The 21,578-nt window shown below is 54.3% G+C and overlaps 3 protein-coding genes across 23 annotated transcripts in view; 1 reads left to right on the forward strand and 2 right to left on the reverse strand.

The window, feature by feature from the left end:
• Positions 1 to 1,594, reverse strand: part of MAD1L1 (mitotic arrest deficient 1 like 1) — a 420,579-nt gene extending 418,985 nt beyond the window's left edge. For 4 of the 19 annotated variants that reach the window (XM_063708344.1, XM_055346769.2, XM_063708342.1 and 1 more), the window contains exon 1: positions 580 to 766. The gene's annotated coding sequence lies outside the window, so the exon portion shown is untranslated. Of the gene's footprint in view, positions 1 to 579 lie in introns of all 19 variants that reach the window. The other 15 variants (XM_063708346.1, XM_055346771.2, XM_063708339.1 and 12 more) reach the window with 10 other exon arrangements.
• A 393-nt stretch (positions 1,595 to 1,987) lies between these two features.
• MRM2 (mitochondrial rRNA methyltransferase 2) lies at positions 1,988 to 9,854 on the reverse strand. Its single transcript, XM_004045027.3, has 3 exons — positions 9,783 to 9,854; positions 7,043 to 7,332; positions 1,988 to 3,253 (listed from the first exon to the last, which is right to left on the reverse strand). Exons 1-3 carry the CDS (start codon positions 9,788 to 9,790, stop codon positions 2,811 to 2,813), a joined length of 741 nt encoding a protein of 246 aa, XP_004045075.2. The 5' UTR covers positions 9,791 to 9,854; the 3' UTR covers positions 1,988 to 2,810.
• On the forward strand, positions 9,843 to 21,143 carry NUDT1 (nudix hydrolase 1). Of its 3 annotated transcripts, XM_004045024.5 has the most exons (5): positions 9,847 to 9,913; positions 10,645 to 10,695; positions 12,294 to 12,457; positions 19,840 to 19,985; positions 20,810 to 21,143. In XM_004045024.5, exons 3-5 carry the CDS (start codon positions 12,306 to 12,308, stop codon positions 20,980 to 20,982), a joined length of 471 nt encoding a protein of 156 aa, XP_004045072.1. In that variant the 5' UTR covers positions 9,847 to 9,913; positions 10,645 to 10,695; positions 12,294 to 12,305; the 3' UTR covers positions 20,983 to 21,143. The 3 variants fall into 3 exon arrangements, with proteins under 3 accessions (XP_004045069.1, XP_063564419.1, XP_004045072.1); XM_004045021.5 differs by lacking the exon at positions 10,645 to 10,695 and having other exon boundaries at positions 9,843 to 9,877; XM_063708349.1 differs by lacking the exon at positions 10,645 to 10,695 and having other exon boundaries at positions 9,843 to 9,877; positions 20,833 to 21,143.
• The last annotated feature ends 435 nt before the right edge of the window (positions 21,144 to 21,578 follow it).

The following is a 21,578-nucleotide window of genomic DNA, read 5'->3' on the forward strand; positions in this document are numbered from 1 at the left end:
TGGAAGGAGGCTCCACAGCCCAATTCCTCCATTGCCCAGACGAGATCAGGGTGGCCCTTGCCATCCCCGAGGGGAAACCGGGCCCACACGCCCCCTTCCTGAGAGCGGACCGGCGCGAGCCACCAGGATGCCAAGAGCCCCTGCAGCCCCGACTTCTCCACCAGCGCCAGCTCAGGCCCCTTCCTCGGCGCGCCGGCACCCTAGCCCGGGGACCCCCTAGCCCGGGGACCCCCACGGCAGGCACCAGGACCCCGGGGCTGGGGCCACGAGCACGCGCCCCTCGGCCGCCCGCCCTGGCACAAGGGACGGCTGCGGAGACCCAGGCGAGGGGCCCGCTGTCCCCAGCAAAGCCCGAAGTGGGGAGTGGGGACAGGGGAGTGGGGAGAGGAGGGGAGAGCGCAGAGAGGAGAGCGCGCCCATGGGAGACGGGGCGGGCGCGGGGTCCTGAGGCACGGGGTCCAGGTCGTTGTGCCCCACCCTGGCGAGCACACGCGGTCCGGGCCCTCGGCCCCACCCTTGCCACTCCCGGGACCCCCGGGACCCCGGGACCCCTCCGCCTGCGCGAGCCGGGCCGCTTACCTCAGCCGCCCGCAGCCAGCTTGCCGCCGCCGCTCGGATCTCCCTCCGCTCCGCCCGCGCCCATTTATCGCGACACTTGCGCCTGAGCTCTCGCGAGACCTGCGTGGCAATCGGGCCGTAAAGAACCGAGTCTGCGCACCGCCTGATCCTGGGGACTCTGCGTCCGCACCCGGAGCCCCCACCCCCGGGAGACTCCGCACGGAAAGGACTCGGAACCGAAGGCTGAGCCAAGGCGCAGTCGGGGGCCCCCCGGTCTTGCGCAGGACGCGCTTCCACTAAGGCTTTCGCCTCGCGCCGTAATGTGTGGAATAGCCGCGCCCACGGCAGGCTCCTCGGACAAACTTGCACCGTTGACTCTTCCCAAAATTTTGCTACTCAGTATCAGCTTGAATCAATCCGTTATTTTGCTTTTTTCTGGGCCCACTAGAAATGCAATTTATGCTACTAGGCTACCTTCCCAGTGCTCTGCAAGCCAGGGCACAGAATCCAATGGGGTGAAGTCAGGCCCCACCATTATGGTAACCTTTGTCTATCCTTCAAATTGGAGCCCTCCCGAGAAGTGTGCCTTACTCGTTTCCATATTCTCTTCCTCTCCTCCTCCCGTCTCTGCCCAGCCCCTGGCTTCCCTCTAAGATGCTGTTCCTAAGGGTCTGCAATGAATTTTCCTTCTTTCAGAGAAAGACTTCCAAGTTGTGTGCCCTGGGAACGAAATGGAATAAGAGAACGAGGTGGAGTAGGGCAAGAGTCCCTGGACTTAACAACCTGACTGCAACCAGAAATAAAATCAAAAGTCAAAACATCTGGCGGCCGGGCGCGGTGGCTCACGCCTGTAATCCCAGCACTTCGGGAGGCCGAGGCAGGCGGATCACGAGGTCAGGAGATCGAGACCATCCTGGCTAACACGGTGAAACCCCGTCTCTACTGAAAATACAAAAAAAAAAAATAGCCGGGCGTGGTAATGGGCGCCTGTAGTCCCAGCTACTCCGGAGGCTGAGGCCGAATGGCGTGAACCCGGGAGGTGGAGCTTACAGTGAGCCAAGATCACTTCACTGCACTCCAGCCTGGGTGACAGAGTGAGATTCCGTTTCAAAGAAAAAAAAAATCAAAACATCTGACCCGCAGTTTCCTTCGGGGAGCTGGACAGAGCCCCAGATCCCTGATGGAGATTCTTGGGTTTCCAGACTTCCCCCACTGGTCCTTGGAATTTAATCATAGTTACAGTCAACAAACTCTTCTTGAGGGATGAGTACACCTCCAGGAAATGGCTTTGAGGAAGCCAGTTTTAAAAAAACAAAACTTCAAAGCATGAAAGTACCTTAAAATAATGCAATCTCTATTATTTTATTAAATATAAAGCTGCGTCAAGTTCCTAGAAGAGTAAAAGAAAATAAACACACCACATCACTGCTTGCTTTGGCAATTACCTTTATGTTCTTGGGAGCCCAGACACTGATATAAATTTCCAGCAAAAACCAAAGCAGACCCACTGCATGGATAAATTCAGACCATACGTCTTCCCTAATTGTTCCGGGAACTTTTGCTGCTTGAAGAATGCGTGAATTGCTATATTATTCACCAGAAAGACAGAAGTTAATCTCCAGATGGAAATTTCAGATTTTTCTTTTGGTTTTTCATTTTTGTAGACATGGGGGGTGTTGCTATGTTGCCCAACTTGGTCTTGAACTCCTGACTTCAAGCAATCCCCCAGCCTCAGCCTTCTAAAGCCCTGGGATTACAGGCATCAGTGGCCTCACCCAGCCCCCAGATTTTCTACTTTAAACAACCACACTAAGAACTGGAAATCTGTGCGAGGTGCTCTCAGAGCAGGGGTGGAAAGCCTGTTTCTGTGTGACAGTTTAACAGTCTATAAGATGAAGTCCCGTCAAGGCACACATGGGCACACCCATCCCTGCCTCGGCGGATTCCTTCTGATCCTTCCCACAGTCTGTTTTTCTCCATCCTTCCATCCTCACCTCTTTCTCTTGATAACTTTCTCTTCCCAAATCACAATATAGCGGACTTTTTCATTTTCCATGGCCCCTGAACTTAGTTTTGTCATCTCTCTTTGGTTAAAAAGACAGAGAGAGAAAGAGAGAGAGAGACTCCCCACTTGTCCTGCTCCATCTCCAAAATCAGCTCAAATCTCCCAGGAACTCTTCAGGAAGGAGCTCAGGCTACGTTTCTAGCTTAAAAGGAGCTAATGACCATTATGAAAATGGCACAAGAAATCCTCACTGCTTCACAGTGCCCTTCCTTCTGTGGTACTGTGTGGCCAAGAAGTACACTTCTGATGACTCTTTCCTGCTGGCTTCAGGTTTGATGATCCTTACATTCTGGAATTCCTCTGTCAGTCTCCTCTGCAACCGACGGCTTTGACTTCCAGCCCAGGTTTTACAAAGGAATGTCCCCCCAGGTTGCAGGATGTCTGGGGTCACGCTGAGAAGGGTCAGGCACATGCTGATGAGCCTGTCATGATCGAGGTCCCGGAACCCTGTGGCATTGGGCGCCATGTCGCTCAGAATCACATCTGCTCTCCCACCAGGAAGGACCTCGAGGATTCTCTGTGAAGTTCTCGGGTCAGTCACATCAGCAGGGCACAGAAAAGTTGCTCCTTCCAGGGGGAATATGTGAAGAAGATCTACCCCAAGCACGAAGCCAACAGGAGAGCTGGGATCTATGGAAGAAATGGTGAATGTGTTATTTATTTACACCCTGAATCTTTTTACAAAAATACAGTACATGCAACAAAGTGATGAAATAAAAATAAAATGTCAAGACCAAGGCAAAGAGCTAATGTGCAAATAGGTAAACACAGGCCTTCTCTATCTATACATCCTATAAAGACACATGGTGGAGATGGCGGGCCTTAATATCTGAGAAGCTGAGGCCCAGATAGGAAGTGACTGTCCTAGAGTCATCCTAAGCCATGGGCAGACCTGTGCCAGGCATCAGGACTTCTGATTCCAAACCTGGTATCATTTCACTACCCAAGGCTCACTCTCTGTGAAAGGGTTCTTATCTCTGAGTGCTCTTTTTGATAAACTAAAATAGAAAATAGGCCAGTCCCAGTGGCTCACACCTATAATCCCAGCACTTTGGGAGGCTGACACGGGTGGATCACCTGAGGTCAGGAGTTCGAGACCAGCCTGGCCAACATGGGGAAACCCCATATCTACTAAAAATACAAAAATTAGGCAGGCTTGGTGGCACGTGCCTGTAATCCCAGCTACTCGGGAGGCTAAGACAGGAGAATCGCTTGAACCCGGGAGGCGGAGGTTGCAGTGAGCCAAGATCGCACCACTGCACTCCAGCCTTGGTGACAGAGCGAGACTCGATCTCAAAAGAAAAAGAAAAAAAAATAATATACTAGTACATAAAGTGCCTCTGGATTAAATCAAGAAATCCATTCTCCAGCTTAATCCAATTGCTTTCAATGTAGAAACTACTGGAAACAAGAGATGAGGAAAATGAACAGACATAAAATAATGTACAAAAACTGATATCGGCTAGGTGTGGGGGCTTACACCTAAAATCCCAGCACTTTGGGAGGCTGAAGCAAGAGGATTACTTGAGCCCAGGAGTTCTAGTCCAGCCTGGGCAACATAGCAAGATCCTATCTCTACAAAAAAACATAAAAATTAGCTGTAGTCTCAGCTACTCAGGAGACCCAGCTAAAATGAGGCGTGAGGCATCCCATTTTCCTGGGGTGAAGACTGAGGGGTTTCGCCTTTGAAAAATGAGGTAATCTTCAAAATACCTGGACTTCCAATGTTTAAACTAGGAATGAAACACGGTCCCTTCCCCTCCCCCTACCGTTGGAACAGCCTTTCTGTTAAGCAGACTGAACAAGAAAATCTGTGACTGTACCCTTAGCTTATCAACTCTGACAATTTCTCAACAGAATTACGGCCCTCCTCAGTGGAGGGGACTGTTGGGGAGATGGGGGTGTTGGGCTTGTGAAGAGGGGGCTTTGAATGTAGGTACAGAGTGAGAAGACGGGGAGGCAGATGCTGAGATCAGTTATAGGCAACAAGTCTTGTTTTAAGTAAGGTGACACAAAGGCATCTTTTTAGTTTTATAACTGGTGTTACTCAAATATCAGCAAGTTATCTTTGTGTGTCTTTGTGTGTGTGTGTTTGACAAGGCCTCACTCTGTTGCACGGCCTCAGCTCACTGCAGCCTTGACTTCCCCAGGCTCAAGCGACCCCTCCCACCTCAGCTCCCCAAGGAGCTGGGACCACAGGAACATGCCACCACACCTGGCTAGTTTTTTGTAGAGACGGGGGTTTCACCATATTGCCCAGGCTGGTCTCGAACTCCTGACCTCAGGTGATCTTCCCCTTGGCCTCCCAAAGTACTGGGATTACAGGTATGACCCACTGCGCCCAGCCTCACGCCTCACTTTATGCTCCTGAGCTTTCGCTCCTATAATATCCAGTATGTTACAACCTTCGGAAATTTCCACCGAAGGCAAACAGCTTTGGCTGCATGCTTGTGACTTCCGGGAGGACAAGCCCAGGCAGATCACGCTCACACTCTCTCCTTCTGTCACTTCCTCCTACAAGGCACGCTGGGCCACTCTCCTGCTTCATCTCAAGAGCACTTAGGGGAACAGAAACCACTGAAATCAGTTACTAGGAGGACTCCACGGTGATAAGCTCAGCAATGAGAAAAGGAACTGACATTTCCAACACAAATTCATTCATTTAGTCAATAAATGTTGAGCTGAAAAACAATAAAATGGCTTTCAGGCTGACCACGATGGAAGCACCAGGAAGCACCTCGAGGATGCTGGGAGGCAGAGGCGGGCGGATCACCTGAGGCCTGGAGTTCGAGACCAGCCTGGCCAACATGGCAAAACCTCATCTGTACTAAACATACAAAAATTAGCCGGAAATCACTTAAACACAGGAGGCAAAGATTACAGTGAGCCGAGATGGCACCATTGCACTCCAGCCTGGGCAACAGAGTGAGACTCTATAACCAAAAAAAAAAAAAAAAAATGCTGTTGAAAAGCCCAAAGAGGCATATCCCCGCCTAAGTATGGGCAGGGGCCACCCAAGAGGATGCAGGTAGACACCAAGAGTTCATGGCAAACCTACCGCAAACCAGCAGTGAGGCGGATGTGCAGATCCAGGGGGCCAGCATTCCAGTTCTGCACTTTCAACAAGTCATGAAACCCTGAGCCTGTTTTCGCACCAATAAATGGGGACCAGTGTCCCTACTCTAAGGTATTTGGGAGAGACTTGGGAGAGCTCTGGGTGGACTGTCTCACCCTGTTCAAATGCCAGTGCATGCAGCTACCCTGGCTTTACAGCAGGAAACATAAATGGCAAGGATATTCACCACAGCACACTCATCCCAGCCAAAAGCCAAAAGCAACCTTGATGCCACAGTGAGGGAGCTGGTTAAAGAATCTGCGGTGCAAGCACTACATGGAATAGGATGAAACTTTCCCAATGACGACAGTGTCTTCAGTTGCATGGGCGGTTGGCTGATCTCATTACTCAGAACCTTTTTATATAGAAAATCTTACTCAAAACCCTAAGATACAAAACAGATGAAAACTGCGTCTCAGCTTCATCCAGAGCAAAGAATCCATAGCCATGAAGCCTCTTCTAGGTTCCAGAAGGAGCAGCCCCAGTGGGGCCACCAGGAAAGCCCCAGGGCTTACGCAACTTGGAAATTTAGCTGTGCTGTTGGGGAAAGATGTCAATACATCATTAAGAGTAGCCGGGCGCCATGGCTCACATCTGTAATCCCGGCACTTTGGGAGGCCAAGGTAGGCGGATCACCTGAGGTCAAGAGTTCGAGATCAGCCTAGCCAACATAGTGAAACCCTGTCTCTACTTAAAAAAACAAAAAGAAAAAATTAGCTGGGTGCAGTGGCGGGCGCCTGTAATCCCAGCTACTCGGGAGGCTGAGGCAGGAGAATTGCTTGAACCAGGGAGGCAGAGGTTGCAGTGAGCCGAGATCACACCATTGCACTGCAGCCTGGGCAAGAGTGAGACTCCGTCTGGGCGGGGGGGAAGAACAAAAACATTAATAATAATAATTATATATATATATATATAATACATATATGTATGTATTATTAAGCAAAAATAGCTCCAATAAGGCTGCAAATTAGCAAGAAAAGTATGGCACAACATCGCTTTTGAAAATGTGAGGGATCTATGCATGTACAAGCCTGGAAGGATGCACACCACCGTGCTGGTGCTGGTACCTGCGGGCGGTCTCATGCGAGGTGATTTCCATGTTCACTGCACCTTTCTACCTTGTCTTTCATTTTGAAAATGGCAGCATCCTATTTTTATCATCACCATTGCTAAACCACCCACTCGGAAGCGCACGCCTTCAAAAAAGGGCTCCACCATCCCGCATCCACTGGCAGAGGCAGCTTGCCCATGCCCACTCAGCCTCAGGGGAGCCAGAAGGTGCCAACAGCAGTGCAGAGGCCCACCTGTGCCTGCGGCGTTGACCTTCTGCACCGCCACCTGACTCCAGGCCCCAGGAGCTGCCCCACAGTCTAACACCCGAAGGCCAGGCTGCAGAATCTGGTGCCTCTCGTTCACCTCCAGGAGCTTGAAGGCGCTTCGACAACGGTAACTCTCCACCTTCGCAGCCTTCACAAATGGGTCCCTGAGATGCCGGGTCAGCCACAGGTGCTCAGCGCCTGTCCGATTCTTGCAGCGACTCCCAACAGTGTGGAACCCTTGACGCTGAAAGGAAGCACACACCAGCTTCAAGTACCTGGTGGGAGAGAAGAGGAGCAAGCAGGTTGGCATCACACAGAACGGCAGGTCATGAGCTGGGAGGGCCCTCGGATCAACTCATTCATTTCCAGAAACGGGGCACCAAGGCCCAGGAGGGGAGGTGAACTGACAAGGCTACACAGATGGAAAGCAGGCATCACAGGCCAAACTGTGTCCCCGCAAAATTCATGTGTTGATGTCCTAACCCTTGGTACCTCAGAATATGGGGGTATTCAGAGACACCTGTAATTCCAGCACTTTTGGAGGCCAAGACAGGTGGCCAAGTCAGGATTTCGAGACCAGCCTGGCCAACCATGGCCAACATGGTGAAACCCCGTCTCTACTAAAATGCAAAAATTAGCCTGGCGTGGTGGCACATGCCTATACACCCAGCTACTCGGGAGGCTGAGGCAGGAGAATCACCTGAACCCGGGAGGCAGAGGTTGCAGTGAGCCGAGATTGCGCCACTGCACTCCAGCCTGGGCAACAGAGCGAGACTCCGTCTCAAACAATAAGTAAATACGTAAATTAATTAATTAAAGTAATATTCTTTTCTCATCTGGCAAAAATGTTCATTGGGATCTGACAGGCTGCAAGAAAACCTCATAAGGACAGATCCTTGCCTTAGTGACCTAGTTCCAGGGCTTTGACAGCTAGTACAGAGGGTCTGGCCTGTCACATTTCTTTTTTTCTTTTCTTTTTTTCGAGACAGGGTCTCGCTCTATAGCCCAGGCTGGAGTGCAGTGGTGAGGTCACGGTTCAACACAGATTCGAACTCCTGGGCTCAAACAATCCTCTCACCTACATGTCTTAAATAAAATTGAACTAAACCTGTGTCAATCGCTGAAGGACAATTTCCAAGATTCTCTAGACAATTGTTACAATAAATATAACAATTTGTTCACAGCCCACAATAGCTAAGCAGGTGGAAGCTATACACACCTCCCCTTGTTTAACTCTGACAACAACCTCACCAAGTAAGTTCTATGTCCTCTTTTTCTTTTTTTAAGACGGAGTCTCACTCTGGCGCCCAGGCTGGAGTGCAGTGACAGCTCACTGCAACCTCCGACTCCCGGGTTCAAGCAATTCTCCTGCCCCAGCCTCCCAAGCAGCTGGGATTACAGGCACACCTGCTACCATGTCCGGCTAATTTTTGTATTTTCAGTATAGATGGGTTCCACCATGTTGGCCAGGCCGGTCTCAAACTCCTGACCTCCGGTGATCCGCCCGCCTTGGCCTCCCAAAGTGCTGGGATTACAGGTGTAAGACACTGCACCCAGGCATTTTTCTTTCTTTTTGTTTTTTTAGAGACAGGGTTTTACTATTACCCAGGCTGGAGTGCAGTGACACGATCACAGCTGACTGCAGCCACAGCCTCTGGGGCTCAAGTGAACCTCCCACCTCAGCCTCCTGAGTAGCTGAGACTACAGGTGTGTGCCACCACTTCCGGCTAATTTTTCTATTTTCAGTAGAGATGGGATTTCACCATGTTGGCCGAGCTGGTCTCAAACGCCTGACCTCTGGCGATCAGCCCACCTTGGCCTCCCAAAGTGCTGGGATTACAGGCGTGAACCACCTCACCCGGCCATTTTTGTTTTGCTATCATCCAGGCTGGAGTGCAGTGGCACAATCACAGCTGATTGCTGCCATAACCTCTGGGTCTCAAGTGAACCTCCCACCTCAGCCTCCTGAGTAGCTGGGACTACAGGTGTGCACCACCATGCCTGGGCTAATTTTTTTTTTTTTTTTAATTCTTAAAAACCTCTTTTAGAGATGCATCTCACTACATTGCCTAGGCTGGTCTCGAACTCCTAGGCTCAAACGATCCTCCTGCCTCAGACTTCCAAAGTGCTGGGATGACAGGTGTGGGCCACCAAGCCCGGTCTCTATGTCCATCTTTCTGATTTAAATAAATAAATAAAAGTTACTACCCTCATGGCTCCAAAGCCAAACCTTCTAGCTCCTGCAACACCAAAGCGTGCTGACAAGCCAGGAGGCACTGACTGCTGACCGTGAGTCGCTGTCTTCCCCTCGCCTTAAGGGTTCTCCCGGGAAAATGGCACAGGCCGGTCCCGGGAGCCAGGGCCCACTCGACAGCCCAGGAAGCGCGGGCAATGGAGCTACCCGGCCCAGAAGCGAAATCCCGCCCCGGGCTCGCCCCCGGCGCCTTGGATCTGGGCCCCGGCGCTGCCCCCCCTCTACCTGGACTCCGCCGCCGGCCCCGGCCTCCCAACGGCCCCGCCGGCCCTGCCCCTGGAGACCTGAGGGCGCCTTCCTCCCGGGGAACTGCGACCCGGAATCCTGGCCTCGCCCCTGTCGCGCTCGCTGAGTGCGGCGACGGTGCCCAGCGCTCGGCACCCAGCCCCGAGGCCAGGACCGAGGAAGGCGACCAGGCGGACCCCCAACCACTCCCGCTGTCTGCACGCACAACAACAGCGCCCAGCTCACCCCACCATGAGCGTTCCCCGCGCCTGCAGCGCGCCGCCGGAAGTGCCTGGCCTCACTTCCGGTCAGAGGCCACGCCCCCGGAAGCGGCGGTGCAGGTACGAAAAGCGCGCGCGGGGGTTCCAGGAGTCGTGGTGACCAGGGAGGGGAGCCGGGCCAGCGGGCGGCAGGAGACTAGGGGAGCTGAGCCATGGGCTTGGGGGAGAGCGGGGCCGGGAGCTCGAGGGAGACCAGAAGAGCGGGGTCGGGGGCTCAGGGGAAACCACAAAAGCAAGGCCAGGGGCTCGAGGGAGACGAGGAGAGCGGGACCGGGAGTTTGGGAGAGAGACAAGGAGAGCGGGGCCGGGGACTCGAGGGAGACGAGGAGAGCGGGACCGGGAGTTTGGGAGAGAGACAAGGAGAGCGGGGCCGGGGGCTTGGGGGAGACCAGGAGTAAATCACAAAAATTTACTTTGGAAACCGTGGCTTCTGGCAGAAACAGATCAGTGTTGGGACAAAGTACACAGGCCTCGTGTGAAACTCAGCCACAAACCCATTTACTCTGTCTGACCTGCCTCCGCCACCAGGACCCAGTCTCAGTGAAATGGGAAAGGTTCCCTTGTCCTCCTCGAAGGGCGTGCGATGGGGATGTGGCTCACTTCTTCAGTGCCCCGCTTCTCAAGCCTCTAGGGGAACATACAGACAGGCAGGCTGAGGGGCTCCCACCCCACGGCAGTGTCTAGGGGTGAATGTTTGCAGCTCCTGAAGCCCCAGTAGGCATGTGTTAGAGCGTGCTCTTTCAGTTTAGCCTTGTAGGTGGCTTGTGTTAGTCAGCTGTTAGACTCCCTGCCTTATCGCAAGGACAGAGGGCTTTCTGCATCCCCAGGTTTCTTGCCTTGATGTACTGGAGCAATCAGATCACACGGCGGCTTGGAGAGTGAGTGCAAGGTTTTATGAGTGGAATTAGCCCTCAGCAGATGGGGGAGCCAGAAGGCAGTTGGAGTGGGAAGGTGATTTTCCCCTGGAGTCAGGCTGCTGAGCAGCCTGGGCTCTCCTCTGACCGCCCCTGCCAAACTCATGGTTCCTCCAGTTGATGGCCTGCTGGTGCCTGTTGGTGTGCTTTCCACGTCCTCTTGACGTCCAGCGGCTTGTGTCTCTGCCCACTATAAAAAACCACTGGGGGTTTTTTATAGGCACAGGACGGGGACGTGGCAGGCTCGCGAAATGCAACATTTGGGCAAAAAAACAGAAATGCCTGTCCTCACCCAGGGCCCTGGGCACAGGCCTGGGGGTGGAGCCCTAGCCAGAGACCACGCCCTCCTCTACCCAGCACTTCCCTGCCCCCTTCCTTATCATCTGGTCCCTTTTCTCAGACACCACAACTTCCAAGAAGGATCACTGGTCCTGAACCCTGTGTCTTGTCCAGGTGTGGACCCCAGAAAAGTTGGTCCTGGCTGAGCGCAGTGGCTCACGCCTGTAATCTCAGCACTTTGGGAGGCTGAGGTGGGTGGATTGCTTGAGCTCAGGAGTTCATGACCAGCCTGGGCAACATGACAAAACCCCATCTCTACTAAAAATACAGAAATTAGCTGGGTGTGGTGGCTCATGCCTGTGGTCCCAGCTATGTGGGATGCTGAGGCAGGAGGATGGCTTCAGCCAGGGAGGCCGAGGTTACAGTGAACCGCGATCACGCCACTCTCCTCCAGCCTGGGCAACAGAGCAGGATCTTGTCTCAAAATAAATAAAGGAAAGTTGGTCCTGGCCCTCCAGCATTTCTCCAGGGTCCTTTTTTCAGCAGGGACCTGGCGGAGGCATCGCCCTCAGAGTCCTCTGGACCTGGACCTGCACACCTATGGGAGCAGGAAGGACCCTTGTGACTTCCAGGGGCCCCCCTGGGTGCCAGGTCCCACAGTAGCCACAGCAGGAGCAGAGTGGGTGGGGTATAAGCTCCTATCACAGGAGGGAGGACTAGCCGGGCCTGGCTGGGTGGACCTGTGTCTACAGCCACACATTTCCTGGGAATCTGGAAGCCTGCTACAGAGAGGCCAGGTCCCACTAGACTAAAAGAAGTTCCCGTTAATCCAAAGGCCAGAGTTGAACCCTGACCTGAGGACCACAGGATAAACTGCGTGGTTATTTTGGTGCCAATCAGGCACGGGGACTGTTGTTCCTCACTGTGTGCCTATGAGCAGGGGGTTCCTGGGGGTAGACGCAGGAGCAAGAGCGCGCTCTGGAAAGGTGATGTTGTCCTCTGCACCTGAGTACTGACTTGTGGAGAAGGAAGGTAGCGCCGGCCTCTGCTCTGCTTGATCAGCCCTGCTGACCACTGGGTTCTGTTTCTACCCCAGAAAATCACTGGTTCAATGGCAGTTTTCCACCTGCCACAAGGGAAGCCACACGTGGCAGGGCTGGGGAGTTAGAGCATACCCCCCGCCCCCCACTGCCTCCCAGAGCACGTCCCCTTCCTCCTGGCCCCGGGCACGTGCTTCCTCCACGCACGTCATGGCTGACTCTGCCCTCTCACCTTCCTTTCAGAACCCAGGGACCATGGGCGCCTCCAGGCTCTATACCCTGGTGCTGGTCCTGCAGCCTCAGCGAGTTCTCCTGGGCATGAAAAAGCGAGGCTTCGGGGCCGGCCGGTGGAATGGCTTTGGGGGCAAAGTGCAAGAAGGAGAGACCATCGAGGATGGGGCCAGGAGGTAAGGATGGGGCAGGTCTGGCCGTGGAACCGGCTTTCCCAGGGCACAGGGATTCAGGCTGTAGGGCCACACCCTCGGTTTCACCACTAAGAGCTAAGTGACCTGGAGCAGGGGGTTAAGCTGTGAGCCTCGGTGTCTTCATCTCAGAATGAAGAACAGTCCGCAGCCCTTCGGACTCTTGTGAAGATAAAATGAGGAAATGAACTCGAAGGACTTAGAACAGTGCGTGGTGTGCGGTGCGTGCTGAGTGCGTGTTAGCTGTTGTGATGCGTGGTGTGCGGTGCGTGCTGAGTGCGTGTTAGCTGTTGTGGTGCGTGTTGTGCGGTGCGTGCTGAGTGCGTGTTAGCTGTTGTGCGTGGTGTGCAATGCGTGCTGAGTGCGTGTTAGCTGTTGTGGTGCGTGGTGTGCGGTGCGTGCTGAGTGCGTGTTAGCTGTTGTGGTGCGTGGTGTGCGGTGCGTGCTGAGTGCGTGTTAGCTGTTGTGGTGCGTGGTGTGCGGTGCGTGCTGAGTGCGTGTTAGCTGTTGTGCATGGTGTGCGGTGCGTGCTGAGTGCGTGTTAGCTGTTGTGGTGCGTGGTGTGCGGTGCGTGCTGAGTGCGTGTTAGCTGTTGTGGTGCGTGGTGTGCGGTGCGTGCTGAGTGCGTGTTAGCTGTTGTGGTGCGTGGTGTGCGGTGCGTGCTGAGTGCGTGTTAGCTGTTGTGGTGCGTGGTGTGCGGTGCGTGCTGAGTGCGTGTTAGCTGTTGTGGTGCGTGGTGTGCGGTGCGTGCTGAGTGCGTGTTAGCTGTTGTGGTGCGTGGTGTGCGGTGCGTGCTGAGTGCGTGTTAGCTGTTGTGGTGCGTGGTGTGCGGTGCGTGCTGAGTGCGTGTTAGCTGTTGTGGTGCGTGGTGTGCGGTGCGTGCTGAGTGCGTGTTAGCTGTTGTGGTGCGTGGTGTGCGGTGCGTGCTGAGTGCGTGTTAGCTGTTGTGGTGTGGTGGTGTGCGGTGCGTGCTGAGTGCGTGTTAGCTGTTGTGGTGCGTGGTGTGCGGTGCGTGCTGAGTGCGTGTTAGCTGTTGTGCGTGGTGTGCGGTGCGTGCTGAGTGCGTGTTAGCTGTTGTGCATGGTGTGCGGTGCGTGCTGAGTGCGTGTTAGCTGTTGTGGTGCGTGGTGTGCGGTGCGTGCTGAGTGCGTGTTAGCTGTTGTGGTGCGTGGTGTGCGGTGCGTGCTGAGTGCGTGTTAGCTGTTGTGGTGCGTGGTGTGCGGTGCGTGCTGAGTGCGTGTTAGCTGTTGTGGTGCGTGGTGTGCGGTGCGTGCTGAGTGCGTGTTAGCTGTTGTGGTGTGGTGGTGTGCGGTGCGTGCTGAGTGCGTGTTAGCTGTTGTGGTGCGTGGTGTGCGGTGCGTGCTGAGTGCGTGTTAGCTGTTGTGGTGTGGTGGTGTGCGGTGCGTGCTGAGTGCGTGTTAGCTGTTGTGGTGTGGTGGTGCTGGGGGCTGCAGGGTGTATCTGGAAGCCTCTGTGCAGCAGCTTGAATTGAACCCTCCCAGCACCCTCACTGTCGCCGCAGGGCTCGTCAGTCACTTGGTTCCTCTGTTTGTTCAGTGGAGCTGATGATCGCTTTCATCTCACACGCGCTGTACACAAAGCCTCACTGCATCCTTAACACAGCCAGCTTCACCTGATGTAGGGGTGGGTTGCCCCTACACACCTGTGGGTCTTTCTCGTAAGGTGGAACGAGAGACTTAGGAAAGAAAAAGACACAGAGACAAAGTATAGAGAAAGAAATAAGGGGACCCGGGGGACCAGCGTTCAGCATATGGAGGATCCCGCCAGCCTCTGAGTTCCCTTAGTATTTATTGATCATTCGTGGGTGCTTAAAGAAAAGGGGGTTGTGTCAGGGTCACAAGACAATAGTGGGGAGAGGGTCAGCAGACAAACACGTGAACAAAGGTCTTTGCATCATAGACAATGTAAAGGATTAAGTGCTGTGCTTTTAGATATGCATACACATAAACATCTCAATGCTTTACAAAGCAGTATTGCTGCCCGCAGGTCCCACCTCCAGCCCTAAGGCGGTTTTTCCCTATCTCAGTAGATGGAGCATACAATCGGGTTTTATACCGAGACATTCCATTGCCCAGGGACAGGCAGGAGACAGATGCCTTCCTCTTGTCTCAACTGCAAGAGGCATGCCTTCCTCTTATACTAATCCTCCTCAGCACAGACCCTTTACGGGTGTCGGGCTGGGGGACGGTCAGGTCTTTCCCTTCCCACGAGGCCATATTTCAGACTATCACATGGGGAGAAACCTTGGACAATACCTGGCTTTCCTAGGCAGAGGTCCCTGCGGCCTTCCGCAGTTTTTGTGTCCCTGGGTACTTGAGATTAGGGAGTGGTGATGACTCTTAAGGAGCATGCTGCCTTCAAGCATCTGTTTAACAAAGCACATCTTGCACCGCCCTTAATCCATTTAACTCTGAGTTGACACAGCACATGTTTCAGAGAGCAGGGGGTTGGGGGTAAGGTTATAGATTAACAGAATCTCAAGGCAGAGGAATTTTTCTTAGTACATAACAAAATGGAGTCTCCTATGTCTACTTCTTTCTATACAGACACAGCAACAATCTGATCTCTCTTGCTTTTCCCCACACCTAGGAAGGAACTGAAGCCCAGAGAGGTTGAGCCGTTTACCCAAGATCACACAGTCCTCCAGACGCCCCTCAACCCTCACAGGGTAAATGAGATCATGTGTGTAAACATCGCTGCACAGACGTTAGCCCCCGTTCATGTTTTTGTTCTGAGAAAGGTAGGCCAGCTTGCCTGGAGAGGAGAACTACAGAGTAAAGAGGGTCCTGGCACGGAGGAAAGCCAGGACGCTGCAGCCTAGTGGCTTTCCAATTTTTTCATCACAACCTGCAGTAAGAAATACGTTTTGTACTCTGATAGAGTATACACACTCAGGTGTGCAGGTACAGCTAAAATAAGTTGCAGTAGCCGCCCTTATTACATAAAAGGGGGCTCTACTTTTCCGATTCATTTCTCTTTTTTTCTCCAGAGATGGGATCTCACCCATGGCACACTCTTGGCTCACTGCAGCCTCAAACTCTTGGGCTCAAACGATCCTCCTGCCTCAGCCTCACGAACAGCTGGGACCACAGGCACATGCCACCACGCTCAGTTCGTTTTTTAATTCTTTGTAGAGATGGTGTCTCATTAACTCCCAGGCTCAAGCGATCCTCCCTCCCGGGCCTCCCAGAGTGCTGAGATTGCAGGCGTGGGCCACTGGCTTGACCCTTTTTGTTTTTCAATTGCAATCCACTAAGCCGATTTCCCGGGGTACGTGGGTCCCAACCCTCAGTTTGGAGAGCCCTGTGTGTGCTTCCCCTCCAAGGCTTGGGACCCCGGGCCGCAGCCACACGGACACATTTGATCAGTCACCGTGGCAGGTGCCAGTGCGACAGGCTCTGTGCTGGGGGCCGCAGCTGGGGAGGAGGACCACTGGGTGTGAGTCGGGCATCCAGCGTGTCCCTGCCAGGAGTGTGTGCAGAGCGACCACAGCACAGGAAACAGGAAAGGTGGCCCCGGGGGTTCTCTGCCCAGCCTTTTGTCTTTGATCTGCTAAGACTGCCCATCAGCTCATGGATTTCTGTAGCGCTGCTCTGTGTGGGGCCTGGGGACATGAGGAGGACCAGGTCCCTGCCTCTGTGGAGCTCTCGTGTCGTCCGGCTGCCGGGTTCAGGAGACCTGCAGAAGGAGGTCTGGTCCATACCTGGTGGCCAGGGGCCTCCAGGAGAAAGGAAGGGAGAATAACTGGGCACCAGGAAAATGCTCTGAGGGCCTGACGTTGGCTGGGAGAGTGTGGAAGGAGGGAGGAAGGAGACATTTGCAGAAGCACAGAGGGCTGGAGGAATAACTGGGCACCAGGAAAATGCTCTGAGGGCCTGACGTTGGCTGGGAGAGTGTGGAAGGAGGGAGGAAGGAGACATTTGCAGAAGCACAGAGGGCTGGAGGAGCGCCAGCTGTGCAGAGAGGTGGTGGGTGTGAGTGGAGCAGGCAGCGGTGCTGAGGAGGCTGGATGGAGGAGCTCCAGGTGGCTGGATTTCCACTTCTCGTCCTGCTGGTGATGAGCAAAGCACAGGCCCCCTCGGCAGCCCTGCTTTATTTTCTTCTGAACTTTGTCACAGTCGAAGGAACTTTCCTCCTACCCTCTGTAAATATTATACAAACAGAGGGACCATCACTCCAGACCCTCAAAGCTGAATACAGCGGTGGCTTGCTGTCAGACCAGGGTTTGAGGGGGGGAACTGAGGCACAGAGCCGGAAGCCTGTGACTTCCATCCTCGGGTGTAACCTGGACACGGGGGTTTCACCATGTTGGCCAGGCTGGTCTTGAACACCTGACCTCACGGGATCCACCCGCCTCAGCTTCCCAAAGTGCTGTGATTACAGGCGTGAGCCACCGTGCCCAGCCGAGACCCTGTCTTAAAGAAAGAAAGAAAAAAATCCTTCGTTGGGGAGCATCTGCAAGCATGAGGAATGGGGGACACTGGAGCCAGATAGGCTGGTGCTTAGGGGGTCCCAGGGCCCCGGGAACCCAGCAGCAAACAGCCTCACCCTCAGGGGATGACGTACCATCAGCCACAGGCCACCAGCACGGCCCTGGGCTTCAGTACCTGCAAGTCTGAATGGATTTGCTCCTGGGGCGACCCCAGGCCCTTGCTGCTCAGGAGGGGGCGGCAGGGAGGAGCCTCGGCAGCCCGGTCTCCGGGGAGGCTGGTTTCTGCTTTATCCACGCAATACCCAGTCCTATTCTATCAGGAGGACCCCAGGATGGGCCCTAACTCCCAGGCCAAGAGCCGGTTTAGGCACCCTCCCCGCTCGCCTGCAGGGGCAGGCCTGAGCGCCTAGCCCCAGTCCAGAGGGCTGGACCCAGACCCTCCTTTGTGGGGCAGGGGACAGGCACGTAAGGAGTACTGAATTGTGGGGGTGTGCAGATTTGGGCTTCAGGCGCACGGTGTGAGCCGACCTTTCTAGACAGCATCCCTGATCCCCAAAGACTAGCGAGGCCAAGGACACAGGAGCAGCGATGGGAAGCAGGCCCGCCGGAACCTCCGACTCCCACCTCCCCACGCCACAGAGGCTGCACCACCCTGTGTTTTTGTTTCATATATTTCTCACCCTGTTCACCGTGTTCCGCCTGGGGAACCGAGTGCCATGGACAGAGCAGACACTTGGGCAGAACTGAACGGCGTCATCTTCGCCTGCCTGGCGCTCCCTGCCTGGGAAATGGAGCTTCAGCTCTGTCTCCCAGTGGATTCTTGATGCGTCCTACGCTGCCATGTGCTAGGGAAGATTAACTAAAATCAGTCACAATATCCCACTGGGAGGTGACGCTTTTTAAGACAAGCAACAGCCGGCCGCCAAGAGGCGGGTGAGGCCCCACTGAGCACTTCTATTGCATCTAATTGGGGAGCCATTTGTACCCAAGTAGAAGCACACGTTCACTTTGTAGCTCAAGTCCAACTTTAATTAGCCATCTATATGAATAAATGCTGATTCCAGGTCCGTTTCCTCTCCAGTCCCTGCAGTTTAAGCTGAGGAGGCATCGCTTAAATCAGACCATTTAGACCAGGCATGGTGGCTCACACCTGAAATCCCAGCACTTTGGGAGGCCAAAGCAGAAGGATCGCTTGAGCCCAGGAGTTCAGGACCAGCCTGGGCAACATAGCAAGACCCTGTCTCTACAGAAAAACACACACACAGAAAAATTAGCCGGGCATGGTAAGAGGAGGAGACTGAGGTGCCCAGCGGCTGCGGCCCGTGCATCCCCAGGGTCCCAGCACAGAGTGGGTGTTTGGAAGTGTCTGCTGAGGGGCTGAGCAAGAACCCGACTGAGCACAGCAAGCAAACGCTCAGAACGGGGGGTCAGCAGCACCGCTGTGCCCAACACGGGTTTCCACCATAACCCAAAGTTGGAACGTTTTATTCTTCCATACCAAACAGGAGTTGAGAAGCCGGCTGGGTTCCTTGAGGTGTGGAATGTCATGCACTCCTCCTTTCTTGCGTGGAAAGCCCAAGGTACAAAGTGTGGATAATGTTTGCTTTTTTTTTTTTTTTTTTCTTTTAAGACAGGGTCTAGCTCAGTTGCCCAGGCTGGAGTGCAGTGGAGTAATCACAGCTCACTGCAGCCTCCAACTCCTGGGCTCAAGCATTCCTCCCATCTCAGTCTCCTGAGTAGCTGGGACTACAGGCGAGTGCCACCATGCCCAGCTAATTTCTGTCCTTTTTGTAGAAACAGGGTTTTGCCATGTTGCCCAAGCTGGTCTCAAACTCCTGAGCTCCAGCGATCGATCCTCGCACCTTGGCCTCCAAAAATGCTGGGATTACAGGCGTGAGCCACCCTGCACCCAACCTGTTTGCATTTTTATTTTTTAACTTTAAGCTATTAAGGGTTAATGTTTGCATTTCTTAAGGGATGTACAGAGGAGAAAGAGCCAAAGGAAAAACACTGAAATGGTAGCATTCCTGGGTGATGAGTTTATGGTGTTTTGTTTCCTGGTTGTCTACAACAAATATGTAATTTTTAAATTAGCAACAGCATTAGACTACTTCGGGGAAACCTGGCTCTGTGTGCCACGAAGCAGGGAAGGGTTTGTTCCCAGGCGCAGCAGCACTTGGGCACCCCGTGGTGAAGTCAGCCCCTTACACCTCCTCCAGGCACAGCTGTGGGGAGCATGTCCTGAGAAGGCGCAGGAAGAGGCCCAGGCCACGTGTCCCGTGTGGTCAGCCTGGGGACCAGAGTTAAAACCAGAGCTCCTGCTTCAGGAAAGAGATCATAGAAGCCTGTGGTTTCATCCTGTGTTCTCAGAGAAGAGGCACCAGGCTGGAAAGACATTTCTTTGGGCAGACAGGCCCAGAGTTTAGGGCCCAGGTTCCCAGAGCAAGCGTCCCAGGGCCCCGGCGGTCATAACTACCGCTGCATGGGCTCTGATGCTCAGCTGCGGAAAAGCAAGTAACCGGGAATGAAGGAAGTGGGGGCGGTCCCAACCCTGCCACGTGCGGGTCTCAAGACGGTGGACAAGTGGCTGGACTCCACTGGGCCTGGGCTGTCACTGGTACACAGAGGGCACTGGACTAGAACTGCGTTCCTCCCACCAGTGGCTCCACACCATCTCCAGGCCTCTCCCCAGAGCCTCTCAACCAAAATCAGCGTCTTCAAAGTTCAAGTTGATTCTGAAGCTCTGCCAGGTTGGGACCAGATAATGCATTCTGGGGGACATCCTCCTGGGTCTCCCATCCACCCTGGTGGCTCCCTGGGCTGTGTGTAGATGCCCAGCTCCTCCTCCCTGCCATCATGTGGGCATGGCACCATGCCCTGACGGCCTCCCTCCCCTGCCCACCTCTGCCCGCAGGGAGCTGCAGGAGGAGAGCGGTCTGACGGTGGACGCCCTGCACAAGGTGGGCCAGATCGTGTTTGAGTTCGTGGGCGAGCCTGAGCTCATGGACGTGCATGTCTTCTGCACAGACAGCGTCCAGGGGACCCCCGTGGAGAGCGACGGTGAGTCTCACAGGGCCTGCTCCCCCTCCCCACTATGCGGGTCCCATCTCCTGGCTGGGAGAAAGGCCATCCGCCCAAACCATCTCTGAGTGCCAGGCACCGGGCAGCCTGCATCCCCCTCCACTCCACAGTGCCAACGTGGGGCCCATGAGCCATGGTCTCTGCACCGAGGCTCCAGTAGCGTACCTGCCCGTGCTCTGCGCCCACCCTAAAATGAGAAACACGGTCACGAGGATGAAATATAAACGATCGTCAGGTTCCTCACGATCACTCGGTGAACTCCTCAGAGTCAGTCTAAGTTTGGGCTGGCCAGACGCAGTGGCTCACACCTGTAATCCCAGCACTGTGGACTGTGGGAGGCCGAGGCAGGAGGATCGTTGAGCCCAGGAGTTCAAGACCAGTCTGGGCAACATAGTGAGACCCCATCTCTACAAAAAAACATGGTTTTGTTGTTGTTGCTGTTGTTGTTTTGAGATGGAGTCTCGCTCTGTCGCCCAGGCTGGAGGGCAGTGGCGCAATCTCGGCTCACTGCAAGCTCCGCCTCCCGGGTTCACGCCATTCTCCTGCCTCAGCCTCCCAAGTAGCTGGGACTACAGGCACCCGCCACCACGCCCAGCTAATTATTTTGTATTTTTAGTAGAGACGGGGTTTCACCATGTTAGCCAGGATGGTCTCAATCTCCCGACCTCGTGATCCTCCCGCCTCGGCCTCCCAAAGTGCTGGGATTACAGGTGTGAGCCACCACGCCCGGCCAAAAAAAACATGTTTTTTAAGCATGAAGCTTGGGTTGCACCTCAGTGCCTCCTCTTCCCCCATTGGTACAGAAATGCGCCCATGTTGGTTCCAGCTGGATCAGATCCCCTTCAAGGACATGTGGCCCGACGACAGCTACTGGTTTCCACTCCTGCTTCAGAAGAAGAAATTCCACGGGTACTTCAAGTTCCAGGGTCAGGACACCATCCTGGACTACACGCTCCGTGAGGTGGACACGGTCTAGCGGGAGCCCAGGGCAGCCCCTGGGCAGGAGACATGGCTGCTGAACAGCCACAAACCATCTTCACCTGGGGGCACTGAGTGGCGCAGAGCTGGGTTTCATCTGGAATTAACTGGATGGAAAGGAAAATAAAGGTATCTAGCGGCGTTTTTTTTTTTTTTGGAGATGGAGTCTCGCTCTGTTGCCCAGGCTGGAGTACAGTGGCACGATCTCGGCTCACGTCAACCTCCGCCTCCCAGGTTCAAGCGATCCTCCCATCTCAGCCTCCCGAAGAGGTGGGATTACAGGCGCACATTGCCACACCCAACTAATATTTGTCTGTTTAGTAGAGATGGGGTTTCACTATGTTGACCAGGCTGGTCTTGAACTCCTGACCTCGGGTGATCCACCTGCCTCAGCCTCCCAGAGTGCTGGGATTCCAGGCGTGAGCCACTGCACCCGGCTGGTCTCTAACCTTTCAAACGTTCTTCTCCAGACACCAGCACAGCCTGCCAGGTCCTGTCCACAGGAAGCTACCAGATGTGCTGGGCTTCAGCCCGCACTGCTGCACAGAGGTGGGAGAGGATGGAGACTCTGTCCCCAAGGTGGGCAGCTGGCCC

The sequence above is a fragment of the Gorilla gorilla genome, chromosome 6, assembly GCF_029281585.2.
Source record: "Gorilla gorilla gorilla isolate KB3781 chromosome 6, NHGRI_mGorGor1-v2.1_pri, whole genome shotgun sequence".
Lineage (NCBI taxonomy): Eukaryota > Metazoa > Chordata > Mammalia > Primates > Hominidae > Gorilla > Gorilla gorilla.

Coding starts and splice junctions, on each gene's coding strand:
- NUDT1 (XM_004045021.5), top strand. CDS start 12,306: ATGGGCGCCTCCAGGCTCTATACCCTGGTGCTGGTCCTGCAGCCTCAG. Junction 12,458..19,839: donor ATCGAGGATGGGGCCAGGAG/GTAAGGATGGGG, acceptor CTCTGCCCGCAG/GGAGCTGCAGGAGGAGAGCG. Junction 19,986..20,809: donor GACCCCCGTGGAGAGCGACG/GTGAGTCTCACA, acceptor CCATTGGTACAG/AAATGCGCCCATGTTGGTTC.
- MRM2 (XM_004045027.3), bottom strand. Junction 3,254..7,042: donor GGTCAACGCCGCAGGCACAG/GTGGGCCTCTGC, acceptor TTTCTTCCATAG/ATCCCAGCTCTCCTGTTGGC.